At 52.7% G+C, this 18162-nt stretch overlaps 1 protein-coding gene across 3 annotated transcripts; it reads left to right on the forward strand.

Annotated features, from left to right (window-relative positions):
• The first annotated feature begins 783 nt into the window (after positions 1–783).
• GABA-B-R2 (gamma-aminobutyric acid type B receptor subunit 2) lies at positions 784–17780 on the forward strand. Of its 3 annotated transcripts, none has more exons than XM_025297893.1 (17): positions 784–1441; positions 6374–6511; positions 6717–6884; positions 7516–7869; positions 8583–8816; positions 10172–10232; positions 10674–10908; positions 11106–11346; positions 11538–11660; positions 11806–11916; positions 12062–12286; positions 12421–12603; positions 13309–13408; positions 13518–13629; positions 13820–14508; positions 15266–15532; positions 15850–17780. In XM_025297893.1, exons 1-17 carry the CDS (start codon positions 1028–1030, stop codon positions 16041–16043), a joined length of 3849 nt encoding a protein of 1282 aa, XP_025153678.1. In that variant the 5' UTR covers positions 784–1027; the 3' UTR covers positions 16044–17780. The 3 variants fall into 3 exon arrangements, with proteins under 3 accessions (XP_025153678.1, XP_025153701.1, XP_025153744.1); XM_025297916.1 differs by having other exon boundaries at positions 13536–13629; XM_025297959.1 differs by lacking the exon at positions 12062–12286.
• The last annotated feature ends 382 nt before the right edge of the window (positions 17781–18162 follow it).

Consider the following 18162-nt stretch of genomic DNA (forward strand, 5'->3'; position numbering starts at 1 on the left):
GACGAATCGCGCTTGCTTGCTTGCTTGCTTGCAGATGCAGCGGAGAGGCAACTGTCAGGACGCGGCGCAAGGTCGATGAGCACGGCCCACAGCGTTAATGGTGCGATCACTCGGAATGAAACATTGAGATAAAGACCGCGCATCGCCAGAGAGAGAGAGAGAGAGAGAGAGAGAGAGAGAGAGAGAGAGAGAGAGAGAGAGAGAGAGAGAGAGAGAGAGAGAGAGAGAGAGCGCATTACACCGAGAGCACGCGACGTTTACGACGGGCTTCCCCGGTGCCAGCGGGATAGCCACGAAACCCGAGCGGTAAAGAAGCGGTACATGCGCGACGTGTTCTTCAGCCAAGTATCGGCAGTTTCCGTCGCTGTCGCCGTATCGGACGTCGACCGCACACAAAGCCCTCACGGGCTTTCCGACCGCGGAAACGACGACCTCGGTCCGGACGATTCGACCGGACGCCGCGTTGAACTCGCGGGAACGAGGCTCTGTATAAAAATCACTTCTCGCTCGCGAAACGAAGCGAAGCGAAGAAGACGCTCCCCGCCTCGGATTCGCGCGTTGTTGCGTCGCCGGTGTAATCAGCAACGACGGCCCGAGCGATCGTCATGTCTCGAGCCGATCGCCGCCGCGGTGTCGAGTTTTCATCGAGAGCCCGCGCCAAGACAATCGCGATCGCGATCGCGTAGAGGTGTGTGTGTCGCGACCGAGAGATACGAAATGCAGCGGCCGTGAACGAGAGAGAGAGAGAGAGAGAGAGAGAGAGAGAGAGAGAGAGAGAGAGAGAGAGAGAGAGAGAGAGAGATTAAGAGAGAGAGTGAGAGAGAGAGAGCGATCGAGTCGCAACAAGTCGAGCGCGACGGTATATCGTCGAGTCCATCCACTCTTGTCCACTCGACTCCTGTCTCTCGCTCTGTCGTCTTGGTGTCCGGTTTTTCGTCATGCGAGCGAAAGTCGGCGGACGAACGGCGACGTGCGTCGCGTCGGGCTTATCGTCCGGCTCGTACCCGCTGACCCGGAAGAGCTCGAGATGAAAACGCGCGTGTTCGGATCGCGAGATGTCGGAAGGGCTAGTCGTCGAATGAAGAGGAGGAAGACCGGACGGGACGGAACGACAGCCGAAGATATGGCGGCGAGTATTCACGGCGCGGGCGGTGCGAATCGGTGCCGCCGTCGTCGTCGCTCGCCGATCATGCTGCTCGTGGTCACATGTTGTTGGCTGCTGATGGCCGGTCACTGCGCCGGTCAGAAACCCATCAATCTCGGCGGCAGCAAGAAGCGCGACGTCTACATCGCTGGTTTCTTCCCGTACGGCAACCACGTGCCGGAGGGTCACATCGGCCGCGGCGTAATGCCCGCGGTGAAGCTCGCGGTGGAGCACATTAACGAGCACCCGACCATACTCAGGGACTACCGGCTCCACATGTGGTGGAACGACACAGAGGTGAGTTCTCGTTATCGCCGTGCCGCGGATCGAGTTTCTCGTTCGTAACCCAAGTCTTATCTCGCTCGCTTGCGAGCCGCTCGTGTTAAAACTTTGCTCACCATCTCTCCGACGAGGACTCTGTTCGCGTTGATTCGAGCGTTAATCTGATACCCTCCCCGGAAGGTAAAGGGCACTGAAGTGCTGTTGAATCATAATCATTCCATAGGTCCACGCGCAGGTGGCTTTGACACTATCGACGACGATATACATTGTGTTGCGGGTGTCGCTCGGTCGTGTAGCGAAAACAATTCCCCTTTGAGAGGTGAACACAACATTCGTTATTTTGCCGGCTGTTATAAAAATTTGATGTTTGATACCGGCGAGAGCCGACGAGCGAGCTATTTTCCGCTTGTTGTTGCGTATATTACCGGTTAAAATACGAGGAGCTGCGGCTCGCCGCGCATGGGAAACGGTATAATTTCGGTTGTATCCCGGTTGCCCGGTGTTGTACGGTCGAAAATAATCTCTATGTTTATTCGGAACAATGCCGCACTTGTAACAGCGCGCGAGAGCGCGGCGCGCGTTTTCCTCCGCGTCTACATGCGAATCGGGAATTCAGCTCGGCGAAATCACGGCAGACCTGCGGAATCGCTCCGGTAAAATTCATCGCGCAAATGCGGCGCATTTGCGATCCGACGAATATTTGACGGGTGAACGCATTGTCCCCGCGACGCGCGAGAGAACGAGACGGAGAGAGCGAAAGAGAGAGAGAGAGAGAGAGAGAGAGAGAGAGAGAGAGAGAGCGAGAGAGAGAGAGAGAGAGAGAGAGAGAGAGAGAGAGAGAGAGAGAGAGAGCGAGAGAGAGAGAGAGAGAGAGAGAGAGAGAGAGAGAGAGAGAGAGAGAAAGAGAGAGAGAGAGAGGAGGCGACAGAAAGGGCGAGAACGAGAGGGAGAGCCGGCTTTTGCCTTTGCCAGCCGCCGCCGATGCCGCGCGTCGCTCGATACATCCAGTATAGCAACCGCCACTTGTATCTCAATTTCCGCTGAATTAGGAGCTATCGACGCGGGACGATTTATCGCGTTGTTTACCGCCGCGATGGCTGCGATCGCCGCAAATTCCGCCGAATCCCTCGCGTAATCTCGCGACTCCCGGAGAAGCCGCGGATAAGAATCGACACGTTGACAATCTCTCGCGCGCGCGGAGCGCATCGGCCGCGTAACACACTGTCGCTCTTATCGTCGCGCGCGATTTCGCGGACGCATATAGATGCGCCCTCAACCCACCCATCAGCATCAGAGAGCACCACCCTCTCGCCGCCCTTTCCGGTTTCCGCGTTCACTCTGCGCGGCGCGAGGCAGGACGGCTTCGAGTCGCCCAGACGCGGGGAAATTGCGAGAGAAAAGTTTGCCAGAAGTAGAGGCGCATGCCGAGTCAAGGATACCCCGGCGCGACCGCAACTTGGAGAGGGGAAACTTCGCGTTTACCTTTATGTAGCGTCTCGAACTATACGACACCGGCGAACTCTCGAGCGCGCGGAGTCTCGCGGAATTAGGTCCCTCCGAGGTTGACGTCTACATTCGAGGGGCTAGCGGCGGATTCGAGCGCGCTTTGAATTACGGATGGAAATTTATGCGAACGCGCTACGGGTCGCGGAACATTTATGAAAAACAATGCGCGAGTCGTCGGGCGAAACAACGATATAAATCGCAGTTTTCCCATTTCGAGAAACACGGAAGGATTTGTCGCGGGATGCTCGATGCAAAAGCGACGACAGTTACGCCGGCTCTTTTCCACTTACAGCGCTTGCAAGCGGCTGCCAGCGCGCTCGTTGCGCCTGAGAAATGTAATATTTTATTCTACGTCAAAGATACGCTTTGCGCGCATTACGCTCCCGGAAGCGCGCGTACATTGCCATTGTTGACTCGTGTTGCTACTCCATACGACGTCCTGCTCATGTTGGTCCCTGTCGACTCCCTCGTGTGACGAGGTGAGACGAAACGGACAGAGCGGAGCCGAGCGGTGCGAAGCAGCCTGGGCGGATGCAAAGTTATCCTGTCGGAAATTTTCTGTGCACGTGGCCTGCACCTGGGAAGCGACCGCTGACCGGAACGAAATAATGCAGCGAGAGATTATCCTGTTAAATATATTCTTTCGATAAAACCAGACGGGTTCTATGATGAGATATATCTCATATATATATATATATAGACACATACACACACATTTAACGCCCAGTATGGGCACTCTTCCCTCGCTTTTTCTCGTAATGCAAGATAAACAGCTATGAAACGGCGTTTTTCTCTCAATATAATTTCCCACTCGCTGAACCCGGAGAAAATCACGCCGCGATTTACGATTACGGTGCGTGCAAGTACGAGCGGGTGCGCGCGCGCGAAAAATCGCTGAGGCTGGGGAGACATCGAATTATGAGAGTCTCGAGTCAGCTCGCGGGAGGTCGGGCGAGCGGCAAAAAGCTGCGGAGAGCAGCTTGTAGACGCGAGGACGGGTGAGATTAATCGTCTCCGATTACTTGCCGAAAGAATATTGTGGCAAGTTCCGCGCGGATCGCTACGCGACCTGCTATATCCTGAGATATGCCGCGGTAGTTACGGTAAATACGCGAGCGGACGCGTCTGACTATGCCCGTGCATTTTTCACTGTCGCTTCGCTCCGCTCTCTCCCTCGCTCTTTCTCTCTCTTTCTTCTTCCTTCTCCCGTCGCCTCGCTGCCGCGTCAATTCAACGTGCGATCGAGCAATGGAATGTGAAATTAATTCGTCTCATTTTCTCGCTCCCGCGCGACTGCGAGCCTTTTCGACGTTACGGCGGACACTTGCCGGACGGGTGTTTTATGACACGCAATCGTATAATTAAGGAATCCGACGCTTCCGCGAGTCGATATCGCTTCCGCAATTTAACCCGAGACATCCGAGCACACAAAGAGATGTCTCTTTTCCCCGTAATGGCGGATTATCCTTTACCATCTGCTGCAACAATGCGGCGGCCCTCGACAATGCCCATTGTTCGGGGCCGATAAAATTGCTCGATGCTTCTGCTCGTTTTCATAGTGTTTTGTTTGGAACGCGATCTGGTTTACTTGTTCCGCCAGCTTCTTTTCAGTCTGGTACGCCGTGATCGTCAAACGGCGACTAATGAACTCAGAGTTCTTTCTTTCTCGAGTTACGCGGCTCCTCCCTTGTAACGCGATTTCCACGGGCGGATTTTTATCTCTTCCCGGTGATAACCGATGTATCGGAAATCGATGTAAAATAGAACGCGGGACGTGCGATACGGAATTTCTCTCTCTCTCTCTCTCTCTCTCTCTCTCTCTCTCTCTCTCTCTCTCTCTCTCTCTCTCTTTCTCTCTCTCTCTCTAGACGGCGGTGAATGCGAACACGTGATTTTAAAAAAATTTTATAGCGCGGTCTCGCAGTCCTCTTTAAATGAACATTTTTTAATGAAGAGATAATGGGAGATAATAAGCAGCGCGCTGCGGAAATTATGCGGAAGAAATGTTCGGTGGGAGAATATAATCGCGCGATACTAACGAGAGCGATTCAAAAGAGTGTCGCGGCGCACGGCTTCCGTCTTAAAAATAATCCTGATTGATTGCAAAAAAATTTCCGACCACGAGCCCGTTTTTATAACAAGTTCACCGTGACGCTGCGCGCGTGTTTTGCACGAGGACCCATTCCGCGCTTCTGCCTAACTTTCTGGAACTCCTATTTTCATTCGCGCAATTATATCCCTTCACGTCTTGTCCCAGAAACCGGGTCATCCACTCGCCCTGACGATGAGCGGCGAAAAGAAGGTAGCAGATACGTTGAAATCAATTTCCCACGTGGAAAAAGAACACTCGAAATGGCGACAGTGTCAAAGGAGTGTGTAGACACGGAAACTCAAACGGAATATGCGATGCCGCTCTCCCGATGATCGTTCGTCGCAAAAATAATTCATAGCTCAAAGATCCCGCACCCCCGCCCCCTGTCCCCATCCTACCCCTCCAGCCCCCCACACGCCACCCTCTTGCTGTCTGCTCTTGTAGATCGTTATTTCGGCTGCGAGGCGCGTAAAGCGCTTTATATTTATCTGCGCTAAATATTTATTCCCGCAAAGAGCTGTGTAACTTTCCAAAGCAAAGTTTCACCTTCGGCGAGAACATTTAAAATATCTTTCCGCCGTGTAGATTATAAAAAAGGCATACATGGTGCGTAAATAGCGCACTAGAGAACTCTTTCGCGCTTCCTCGTCGAGGTAAATAACACCGCAATGTTTGTGCACGAGTTCCGACAACACAGACGACGTCGGTCGTCCGCGCAAGTTTCCGGATTGATCGTTCGATAATTACTACGAGGAGGACATCGGCATCTCGACGGTACTCACCCCCGCCTCGCAGATTTGGCATAGCTCTATCCCCCGGCTGCTCTCTATTTTCTGGCTGTACCCCAGCAAACACTTGTTGAATCTGCAAATAGCAAAGAGGGCTTTCGATATAAGAAACGATCACTTTCCATCTTGATGCAAATACACTGTGTAAACGCGCGTCGAGGGTTGAGAGAGAGAGAGAGAGAGAGAGAGAGAGAGAGAGAGAGAGAGGGAGAGAGAGAGAGAGAGAGAGAGAGAGAGAGAGAGAGAGAGAGAGAGAGAGAGAGAGAGAGAGAGAGAGAGGGATGCGTATACGACAATATTTACATGCGACAGATACGCTCTGTGTACTCTCTAACTGATCAAATTGATCGTCGTCGACGATACTCGGATATCGCCGTCTCCGATTGTCCTTTGGAGGCATCTCGATATCCGGTGCTTTTGTACCATACTTCGAGCCGCAAAGACCAGAGAGAGAGAGAGAGAGAGAGAGAGAGAGAGACGCGGTGGAGATGCGGTGGAGCAAAGAGCGGAAGCGAGGAGAGATCGCGGTGTTTCTATTCCATTCGTTTGTGCATTTTACAGTGTAGCGCCGCCGTCGGGATGAAGGCGTTCTTCGACATGATGCACAACGGACCGCACAAGGTGATACTCTTCGGTGGTGCTTGCACACAAGTCACGGACCCGATAGCGAAAGCCTCGAAACACTGGCGCCTTACGCAGGTAATGCGACGGTAAAACGTTGTCGTAAATATTCATGGCAAACTAGACGGACCATCCACCCGGCTTTATCTCGGCTTGTTTGCATACTCGCGCTCGCACACACGCAAAAGCGCGGACGGGAACAGCGAGGAGATGCAGGCCGCGCGGGAGACGCGCGCAAAGGAGACTCTTTACCAACATTCGCCGTCCACCTTTATTGTTGCAGCTCAGCTACGCGGACACCCATCCTATGTTCACAACCAATAGCTTCCCGAATTTCTTTAGGGTCGTGCCGTCCGAGAACGCCCTGAATGCGCCGCGAGTGGCGTTGCTGTTGCATTTCAACTGGACCCGAGTCGGCACGATTTATCAGAACGAGCCCAGATATTCGTTGGTAAGACAGAATACATCCTGACGAATCGTCGTGCGACTCGCCAAGTAGCACATTCTCGGGACAATATCGAACAGAGAAAGAAAGCGAGAGAGAGAGAGAGAGAGAGAGAGAGAGAGAGAGAGAGAGAGAGAGAGAGAGAGGGAATAGGAGGAAGGGAAAGGGGTTGATTATAGTCACCGTGGAGAAGCCGAAAGCAATAACGGAATTAAGAAAATTGACGTTTATCGTACTAAATGTCAAATATAATTGAGAAAGTGGTTCAAACAGCGTTCCCGACAGTTGGAAGCAATTCGAGGAAATGAAAGGGTTAATTAATCCCCGCCGCGGGAACGCGTCGTTCGTTCTCAACGTGCGCGCGCCGGACGGTGATGTATATTCAGCAACGGCTCCATTTACATTATAAATGGAGATTTGCCGCCGCTAGCGGCTCGTGTGAACAAGTTAAACGCGCGGACGCGTTCGCGCGTTATAGCGAGGCGCGCTTTTGCGATAAGCACTCGAATTGCGAAAGTGGAGCGGGTAAGCCTCTTTCTCATTCTCAGCCTCTCCCTCTCTTTCTCTCTGTCTCCTTGCTTCTCCGCTTCTGACATTCACCCCGGTCTCGCGTCTCCCCGTTGGTTCGCTCTTGCAGGTGCACAACCGGCTGGTCGCCGATCTGGACGAGAGCAAGATGGAACTCGTGGAGACGCAGAGTTTCGCCACGGAGGTGACGACGGCCCTCGAGAAGCTCAAGGAGAGAGACGTGAGGATCCTCCTGGGAAATTTCAACGAGGCGTGGGCCAGGCGAATATTCTGCGAGGCTTATCGTTTCGGCATATACGGCAGAAAATACCAGTGGGTCATCATCGGGACTTACACGAGGGAGTGGTGGTTGCGACCGGGCGGCGGATGCGCACCCTCCGAACTGTCCGAGGCTCTTCACGGTGTCATTTTGACGGATCTACTTCCGCTGACGACCGAGGAACAGTACACCACATCCGGGATCGTAAGCGAATCTCTCTCTCTCTCTCTCTCTCTCTCTCTCTCTCTCTCTCTCTCTCTCTCTCTCTCTCTCTCTCTCTCTCTCTCTCTCTCACATATACACACACACACACACACACACACACACACACACACACATACACACATACACACACATAGACACACACACACACATCACAGCTACATCGTTAGTTTTCGATTAAAGCCGCTCGGATTGCCCCGTGAGCGGTTGAATCCCATTCAACTTGGAAAGCGCCTAGACTTTGAATTAGAATCCGAAAGTTGGCCGCGACACAGCGAAATTACGGCGCTTTGTGATCGTTGCAGCGACGTTCGCCCGCGACGAATCTCTCGGAGTTGATATTTCTCCGACGAACGCGCGGATGGAATGATATTTCTTCCGCGATGTAAGCAACGCCGGGCGCAGTCTCACGAGGAATTGCGCTCGCGGAAAATCGACTCGGAATCGACTGAGAGGTGGATTCGTGTGACTGTTGCTGTACAACAGGCACGCTCACACGCACGTGTGCGCACGTAGGTGCGTCGCAGGCAGGTATTTCCGACGGGATACGAGCCGGCAAAAATCGCGTTTAATCGCGCCCGGAGCGCTTCGCTCGGATATAGAGCCGCTCAATCGGAAACGACGACGAATGTCGCGCCTCTTTGAATTTCGTCACCGCGAGCACGCCTGTTGCGTTTCGGTGCGTTTCTCCGCAGACTCCGGACCAGTACCAGATCGAATACGACTCGCGGAGGGGCAGCGAGTACTCCAGGTTCCACGGGTACACGTACGACGGTATCTGGACCGTCGCCCTGGCCGTAAAACACGTCGCGCGCAGGATACGACACTTCCATCGTAACCAGACTATATCCGACTTCAGATACAGGGACGTGTTATGGGAGAAGCTCTTCCTCGACGCCCTCAAGAATACAAGCTTCGACGGTGTCACGGTAAGCTGACCGGCCTAGCAATTTCGCAGCAGTCCGGCGACGACGCTCGTTGGCCGTTCGCGCGCCAAATATATAGCCGGGGTAACGTCGTTTGACGCTCCGAGGCTCTTAGCGCTAAGAACCGTGCCGCGTCTCGCAATATCTCGCACGGAGGACGAACAATTTCATTGAGATCATCGTCCCGCAAGGCTCGCTCCGCTCCGCTCGACGATAGCCCACCCCGCGCCTCCCTCGGTGTCTCGCGGGCGACGGGAAGAAGCGTGTATTTTTTTCTCTCCTTCCTGTGTGTGTGATCGATCGGTTCGCGTCGCTCGCGTTTCCGAGTCGCATTGTTATTCGCGTTGGGTATAAAAGTACGGCGCGCGCGACGTCGCCGTGAAACTGCCCTCCGGGAATCGCGAGACTGGGGAGCTCATTTCAAGTGACGAGGGTGAGCCCGACGAAAGGAAGACGTTTATAAAGAAAAGCGAAGATTGGAGAGCAGGGTCTTTAAGCTCTCTCATTAGACGAGCGGCAACCCTTGTCTTCGATCGCGGCGGTGAGGCCCGACGGTCGCTGGCACTTTGTACCTGTCTTAGACGAAGGAAGAGAGAGAGAGAGAGAGAGAGAGAGAGAGAGAGAGAGAGAAGAAAGAAAGAAAGAAAGAAAAAGATAGAGAGAGAGAGAGAGAGAGAGGGGTGGGGGGAGAGAGCGAGAGAGAAAAAGACGCTGCGAGGCTGTGTTCCCCGGTAATCAACATCATGGCATTTGCACCCGACGCGCGTGTTACACTTGACCGTCTTTTCGCACCCGAGTGTCTCGAGCGTATGCATCATTTTTCTACGCGCACCTACCGTGCGAGCGGCGATGCTGTGAATTTAATGAGTTCTTTTTCCCTTTCTTCCTCCGGTCTCTTTTTTTCGTTTCCTCTCTTTTCCTTCTCGCCTCTTCTCGTTTTTTTTTTGTTCTATGTTCTCGCTTTACATTCGCGATACGCAATACGCGGCGACAACGACGGAGGCGGAGGCGGTGGCGGTGGCGCTCCGCGTAACGCCATGCATTGAGCACGTTTTAATATTCCTCGTATAACGTTATGCGATGAAAAAGGATATTGTGTACATGTGCGGGTGTGTATGAGTACACGGCGACAACGGCGGAACGGGATTCGGTGGTAAACCGAATTGAAATTAAAACGAAATCAAAAGCACGACAAACCGCCGGCTGAGTTAGCGGAGTAAATTGACATGAGCTGATATCCTCCTCCCCGTATCCGCCCGGGCGGATTTTTTATTTGGAAATCCGCGATTCCGCTCGCGATCTCGTGGTATACATACATCGACACGATGACGTGGATGTTAGAGGTGTAAAATTTACAGGGGCCAGTCCGCTTCTACGATAACGAGAGGAAAGCGTACATCCTTCTAAAACAGTTTCAAAGTAAGTTGCCCTCGGATACGTAGCGCAGAAATCCCATGAACCTTTCAAGAATCTGGGCGAAGCGCCTATCTCTCGGGGCGAAGTCGCAGGTATCGCTCGCGTTACGTAAATCACGTTAATAATCGCGTAAATCGCGCGCGCGCGTTGCTTTCACGACGTTCGCGTTCCGGTTCGCGATCTCGAGACGAGAATCAGAAGACGATCGTTTGTTCCTCCGCATCCAGCGTGCAACCTTCGCGGCTCGTCGCGCACGTCCCGTACGATGCGATTCTCGTGTGTCTTCATCGGCCGACTCGTGTAATCCGGATTGTCGGTGGCGAAAAATCGCATGGGACTCGAAACAGCTGCTTGCCTCGAGAAGCTAGGAGCTTCCCCTTGTTTGTTATTGTATCGACACGCCTTCGCGTCTTCGCGTTCAACCTGAGAGCTCACCCTTTCTAGACGGCCGAGAGGTAAACGTAGGCGAATACGACAGCATAAGCGGCGTGTTGGATCTCACGCGAGGGGAGGCCCAGCTGTGGAATGGCAGAACACCGCCAAAGGACAGGACCGTTCGCATCATCGAGCACTCCACCGTGGACATCACGCTGTACGCGGTGTTAGCTTCGGCCGCCAGTGTCGGTATCGTCTTGGCATCCATTTTTCTCGCCATCAATATCAGATACCGAAATCAAAGGTGACGGGCTCCGCCGTAATATGTAGCAATTAATCGCGCGCGCGAGAGAAAGAAAGAGAGAGAGGGAGAGGGAGGGAGAGCGCGCGTAACACGGAAGCTCCATTCGTTGCTCGCGCGCGGCATGATCTTTTTCCCCGGTCGCTCTCTCGGCCGAGATAGTCGAGCGCGCGCGTCTCACGCTCGATTGAACGTTACAGGTACATCAAGATGTCGTCGCCCCATCTGAACAATCTCATCATCGTCGGCTGCATGCTCACCTACAGCAGCGTTATCTTCCTCGGGCTGGATTCGCAACTGTCGAGCGTAACGGCGTTCCCGTACATCTGCACCGCCCGAGCGTGGCTGCTGATGGCTGGTTTCTCGTTAGCCTTCGGCTCCATGTTCTCGAAAACGTGGCGCGTACACTCCATATTCACCGACGTGAAGCTCAACAAGAAGGTAAAGACACCGCGTCCCGATAGCGCGTCGATGCCGAGTCCGAGAGAGATCGAGGCATCGGGCTGTCGCATTCGCATTCCTTTCTCTCTCTTCTCTTCAACATTAACGACCTCTCTCTCTTTCTCTCTCTCTCTCTCTCTCTCTCTCTCTCTCTCTCTCTCTCTCTCTCGTCTTATGTGCCGTCGATTCAGGTGATAAAAGATTACCAGTTGTTCATGGTGGTCGGGATACTGTTGACCATCGACCTGTCGATCATGACGACGTGGCAAGTGGCGGATCCGTTCTATCGGGAGATCAAGCAGATGGAGCCCTATGTGAGTAAAACGCGAGAAAAGCAAACGGGCGAGAAAACGCGTCCGATGTCCGCGCTCGCGACTGTATACTCGGCGCGATATGTATTATACACGCGACAAAAGAAGGGAGGAAGAAAGAAAACTCGGTTGTACTTTTCGATTCCAGCACCATCCCTCGAGCGACGACATAATAATCATCCCGGAAAACGAGTATTGTCAGAGCAATCAGATGAATATTTATCTGGGATGCATATATGCATACAAAGGCCTTTTAATGGTAAGTTTTCAGCTCGAATTCGCGCCGAGCGCTTTCCTCTCTCTCTCTCTCTCTCTCCTCTCTCTCTCTCTCTCTCTCTCTCTCTCTCTCTCTCTCAGGCAGACAGAATGGCATCCCCAATGGGACTCTCTTGCCGGGTTTTCAGATGTTCGGTGCCTTTCTGGCATGGGAAACGCGGCACGTTAGCATCCCGGCATTAAATGACAGTAAATACGTGGGGATGAGCGTGTACAACGTTGTTATAATGTGCGTCACCGGCGCGGCTATAAGCTTCGTGCTGACTGACAAGCAAGATGCCATGTTCATAATGCTGGCGGTGTTCATAATATTTTGTAGTACAGCCACTCTTTGTCTGGTTTTTATTCCTAAGGTATGTTGACGCGCGCGCGCGCGCGTGTCCGTAACGCGCATCTTATGCACGCAAATCCTATTCTGAGCCTTCGCCGCGGTGAGGGGATCGACGGGGGTGGTGAGAGAGTGAGTCCGCTTTTGTTGCTCTTGCAGGTAATAGAATTACGCAGAAATCCACAAGGAGTGATAAATAAGCGGACCAGGGCGACTCTGAGGCCGATGTTGAAAATACGAAGGGACTCGACAGTCAGCGAGCTCGATGAGCGCCTGAAGGAGGCCAAGCTGGCGAATAAAAAATTCCGGAAGCAACTGCTGCAAAAAGATTCCGAGCTTCAGGTAAGCTTTCGCGTCCATCAAACTTTCAAGCGGTATTACGGTAAATATTACTTCGTCGCGGAGCTGCCAAGTGCTCGCGCCGACGACTGCGTCGCGTTGCTGCTGTCGATGTCGCCCCGTGCAGCTGCAGATCGGAACGTTCTGCGAACTTCACGGGGCGAGTTTTAATCGGATCAAGCCGCGACGAAAGAAACCAAAACACAAAAAAAGAGAGAAAAAAGAAAAGATCCCCCTCGCGCGCAGCGCGTCTCATGTAATAATCGTGTCCGGCTATGTTCAGTCTCGCTGTGCTCGCTCCCCCCTCCCCTTCCCCTTCCACGGCGAAAAATTTCACCGAAACATTTCTTCAGCAGCAACTGTATGCTGTGTGCGTGTGTGTGTGTGTGTGTGTGTGTGTGTGTGTGTGTTTAATAAAACACTCGTTCGCGCACTCAACTAATTTGAGGCTAACCGAACACAGTGTTCGATTAACAGAAAAGCGAGCGACGCACCATCCATTCTTAATTCGACTATAAATAACCGCGACGTCGTCGCTTCGTGTGTAGCTCGCCCTTTGAGAGTAACGATCCGGAACTATTTCGGGGGATATACTACCGGCGCGTTTACGTAATGCTTAATTCAGAATGACGTTGTTCTACATCGTGCGACCGCATGGGATACACGATAGCGCTTGTTGTTTCATCGTCCCCTTCGTTTCTTCTTCAGGGATTTTTGAGGAGGATGGGTGAGGAGGTCGCGAGCGAGACGCAGGAGACGGTCGACACGTTGCCGGTCCCGAAGCAGGAAGAAGTCGCCAAGAAGGAGGGTAAATGTCTCGCGCCTAACACTCGCGATCGCGGCGCTGCGCGCGGTACCCGATACCGATACGCTCCTCGTATATTAATTATAAGTAAGAACAAAGCCACGTCTTTCAGGACCGTCGATAACCACAGAGACGACCGATATCTCAATGTCTATGTGCAGCCTAAACTCGTCAACCGTATCTCAGCCGGAGGGTGATTACGTCAACGTAGATCAAGTGGCAAAGTAGGTAGTCGCATTTGACGCCGCCCTTCGACCTTAAGGGCTTTATAACATCTCAATAACCCTCCATCCTTCACCACCACCACCACCACCACCGCTACCAACCTCCCGTCCTCGACTTTTCCCCGAGAGACTCTGGGTGCACGCGATCGCACCGTCCATTCTCAGGATAGTCGCGTGACGCTTGTTGCAGGAAGAGAGCGACCATCGCGAAAACCACGTCGATCACGATCGACAATGAACGAATGGCTATGACGGCGCAGACAATCGAGAAGATGATCTCCCCGGATCTAGAAACGGTGGCGGACGCGCCGCCATCGCCGTCGCCGTCGCCGTCGCCGCCGCCGCCGCCGCCGACGACGACGACGACGACGACGATGACGACGACGACGATGACGATGACTGTGACAACGACGACAACGACAACGACCATGACGATGACGACGGCGACTATGACCACGACGACAACAGCGGTGGCGGCGGCGGCGACGGCGGCGACGACCATGATGCACATGCAGCACACTTGCGGCCTGGATGTACTGCGACGCAAAAGTGTGCCGATCGAGATGAGCAAGAACGGAGGCGAACCGTTGCTGCTCCGCAACAACAGGGGCCCGGAGCCGCTGCCGAACGACATCATGACGACGCGCTACGACTTTGTGCCGCCGGTCGTCGAAGAGAGCGACTCCGTGATCCTGGAGGAGACCGAGATCGCGAAACATGTATGCCACGTGAGGAGAAGCAGGGACGAGCGCAGGGCGAAACTGTCGACGCCGCCGCCCACCAAGAACGTTTCCTTCGGCGAGCTTCACGAGCAGAGCTACATCGAGCAAGTGATCATGCCGTTTCCGCTGCAGTACGTGCCGAATCATCGGCATTCCGGTAAGAACGGAATCTCCAATCGTCCCTTCTCTTTCGCAAGTGCGATTCGCGGCCTAGCGCGTGCGTGTTTGCCGGATTAATTAAATCGCGGCGGAAGTCGCGAATACACGGAGAAAAGCGTCTGGTTGAAGGGTGGAGTATAAACGATTCAGAAGTTCCAGATAAAGTTATTGGAAATTCAGCCTAAATTATTAAGAGAGAGAGAGAGAGAGAGAGAGAGAGAGAGAGAGAGAGAGAGAGAAGATTCCCAATTACCTCGGACAGAATTCTGGCATTTTCAATTAAAATCTCTGAATCGTTCATATCTCACCGCAAAGTTGGCTCATCCGACTAAACGTTTTTCTCCGTATATAAAAGATCACTCGTGCATGTAAGTCGCTGGAAGGCTGTCTCGAGGGCTGTTTACCCATTCTTGGACGAAATCGGATTAGTGGGGGATTTAATAGCGGATTTTCGTCGGTCGATCTTTGTCGGTTGTCACATGTCGCATGTGTGACTCGCGAGGTATATAAACTTTTCACCGATTAAATCGCCGGCTGGTCTTTTTGCAACGGACGCTGGCAAGTTTGACGAGAGACAGAGAGAGAGAGAGAGAGAGAGAGAGAGAGAGAGAGAGGGGGGGGGAGGGAGAGGAAGAGGGAGGGAGAGAGAGAGAGAGAGAGAGGAGAGAGAGAGAGAGAGAGAGAGAGAGAGAGAGAGAGAGAGAGAGTACTGGGGGCGTAGAAGGCGATTACGTTTCGAGCGGTTTTGTTAACAGAGAAATACGAGGAGTCAATGTCGACCATCATCCAGCGTTCCATGTCGGAGCGCTCGCGGGAGAAGTGCCTGCGGCTGCACATCGGGGGCGGTCACCCCATAGTCGAGTGCTCGCACCGTGTCGCTCGCCGCATGTGCCGGCATGCGGGCTCGAAGCTGCGCCAGCAGGCACGACTGGAGTACGTGCAAAGCACCCCGAACGTGGCGACGATGCACAACAGCAAACACGCCGCGGTGAATCCGCGCGGCGGGACTGGCGACGTGAACGGTAACGTTACTACGCCGTTAGCGATACTACGCCGTTAACGTTGCATCCTCGCCGAGATCGAGATCGCGAGCGCGACGAAAAAGGCCGCGGTCCTTGCTCCGAGAAGCGTCATTTCACGCATAATTCAGCGCGACACGACACGTCGAACATGTAAATCCGATAAGCAGATAAGAATACGCCTGTTCCTCGCGCGCGAAAGGCCGCGATGAATCTTGGCGCGGCTGCGACGAGGAGGATCGTCGCACGGACGCGATATACGCGTCGTGTCGTTTCGTATCGACAACTCTCTCGAGCTGGTGTTCGTGATTTGCTCACAGGTGGTTCCGCGGTGAACGTCTCGAAGATGTACAGTGCCGTGTCAGACGGTGAACTGCTGGATCTGACGATCCTGCCGATCTTTCAGAAGCTCCTCACCGAGCGGCATAAGAGCACTGCCAGGCGGGGCTATCGCTCGAACATAGCCAGTTGCCCGAATATATCCATCAAATGCGACATCGTCGAGTACCTCTAACGGCCAGCACCGGTGATCCGGCACTGCCTCGCTTCGCCGGGTCGTCGACGCGCTGAGCACTGGAGCACGCACGGAAAACTCACGTTTCTCTGGTCGTGGAAGAACACTAGCAGTGGACTCACAGTCGGTAGGGTGTGTTAGAAATCGATCGTTTAAGTTAATTAATTAATCTCGCGCTCGGCACCAACTCGTGTCTCGAGCCCGAGTCGAGAGAGCTCGACTCCTTCGGTCGGCGGCGACGACGTTCCGCGACGGTTACGCAACGTTATCAAGCGACACGTCGCTTCCAAGCTGGACGTATTTCAGACACGAAATTCTCCGTTAATTTATTTATAATGACGACGATGAGCCGCGATAACCTGTCTACCTACCCACCTATCCGCCTACATACCGTACCAACCTACCGTAACACCACCTTCCGCGCCACCCCGCCGCCGGGTTAATTATTCGTTCCGTCTCTCACGTCCTCGCTCTTCAAGCACGGCACTTGATATCACGATAAACGAACGGACCCGGAGACTAGGAATTAATAATACAAACTCTCTCTAGTATAATAATAATGACGCTCGAATCGCATAGCTCTCATCGTGAGACGTGAGAGAGAGAGAGAGAGAGAGAGAGAGAGAGAGAGAGAGAGAGAGAGAGAGAGAGGGAGAGAGAGAGGGAGAGAGAGGCCCCGGTCGACGAGTAAGAACGACGACTTTTTTCTATGATACACGCACACATACACACACATACATACACACACGCACACGGGATATTTTCTAGTGACGACGATTCCCTCTAACTAATGATACATTTAGGAGACGAGATAAAACAAACAGAAGAATGTAAATTCAAAGTTAAAGTAAGTACTCCTGCGCGCGGTTCGCAAACTCAATATGCGGAACTCGTCGAGATTTCTATCCCCTATACTCGTCTCGCACGTCTCGCTGGTCCGGATTCTAGACGTAAACGGGACAGCAAGTGTACGGATTGCGCGCGATACTATCGAGCACACTTAGTTACTTGAACGTCAGTCAATAGATCTCGTATCTCGTTAGTGACGCGGCTGCAGCATGTAACGCGATATACATAACGAACGTCGCGGGAAAGCAAAGCAAGAAGGAACCGCGGTACGTAGCGTGCGTTTTCGGGAATAAACCCCGGGTGGGCGTGGAGTTGGGGGTCACAGGGAGAAAGGGAGTGAAGGTCGTCGATGTAATCGATATAGCGTACCGCTCTCGGAGGGGGAGGGGAGGGGGGGGAGAGGAGGAAGACGGGGTGAGCCCTTATAGCAGCGAACAAATATTGTTTAAATATTTCTTAGTACGACCGAAGAATATTTTTGTGACACGACTTTAAGCATTAAACTATAGACCTAGTTGAATGCGGTATTATAATTATATATAACGAATATATCTTCGAGATATTTATAAAACGAGTTACAAAAAAAAGATACGATGTTTGTTAGCCGCGGCAGATCTCGGGCGGTAGATTTAACCGTTGACTGTTATAGCGATTTCCAACGTGTAAGAGATTTTTCATTCGCGAGAACGAGAGACGAAAAGACGCTGCCGAGGAACGAAGCTGAGAAGGAAGGATTTGTGGAGCGTCGCGTTTAAAGCGTCGCTGTCGGCTAACAAGTGTGTTTTTTCATAGAGAGTATATACACACACACGTACGTACATGCACGTACGCCTGTGAATACATTCGCGCGCGCGCAGGTATATGTGTGTGTGTGTGTGTGTGTACGTACGCGTGTTAAATATACATATATATTATATATATATACATATATAAGGAGTGTTGAGAGAGAGAGAGAGAGAGAGAGAGAGAGAGAGAGAGAGAGAGAGAGAGAGAGAGAGAGAGAGAGAGAGAGAGAGAGAGAGAGAGAGAGAGAGAGAGACAGGTATCGAGAGCATGTAAGGAGCGTGTTAATTAGGAACGTGTCCGTTCTCTCCTTCGGGCGCACAGTTTCACAAGGATCGCCAAATCTCAGGCCGGAAAGCGGTAGAGGACGGTACTTTACAAATACTATAAAGTAAGTTTCCCCTCGCGTACATTTCTAAAATGAATAACTATGTGTTTGTAAATATATGTTATACGAAGTAATATTCATTAAATATTTTCCACACAC

Source organism: Harpegnathos saltator, unplaced genomic scaffold, assembly GCF_003227715.2.
Source record: "Harpegnathos saltator strain DR-91 unplaced genomic scaffold, Hsal_v8.6 scaffold1, whole genome shotgun sequence".
Lineage (NCBI taxonomy): Eukaryota > Metazoa > Arthropoda > Insecta > Hymenoptera > Formicidae > Harpegnathos > Harpegnathos saltator.

Coding starts and splice junctions, on each gene's coding strand:
- GABA-B-R2 (XM_025297893.1), top strand. CDS start 1,028: ATGAAAACGCGCGTGTTCGGATCGCGAGATGTCGGAAGGGCTAGTCGT. Junction 6,512..6,716: donor AACACTGGCGCCTTACGCAG/GTAATGCGACGG, acceptor TTATTGTTGCAG/CTCAGCTACGCGGACACCCA. Junction 13,630..13,819: donor AACGTAGATCAAGTGGCAAA/GTAGGTAGTCGC, acceptor CGCTTGTTGCAG/GAAGAGAGCGACCATCGCGA.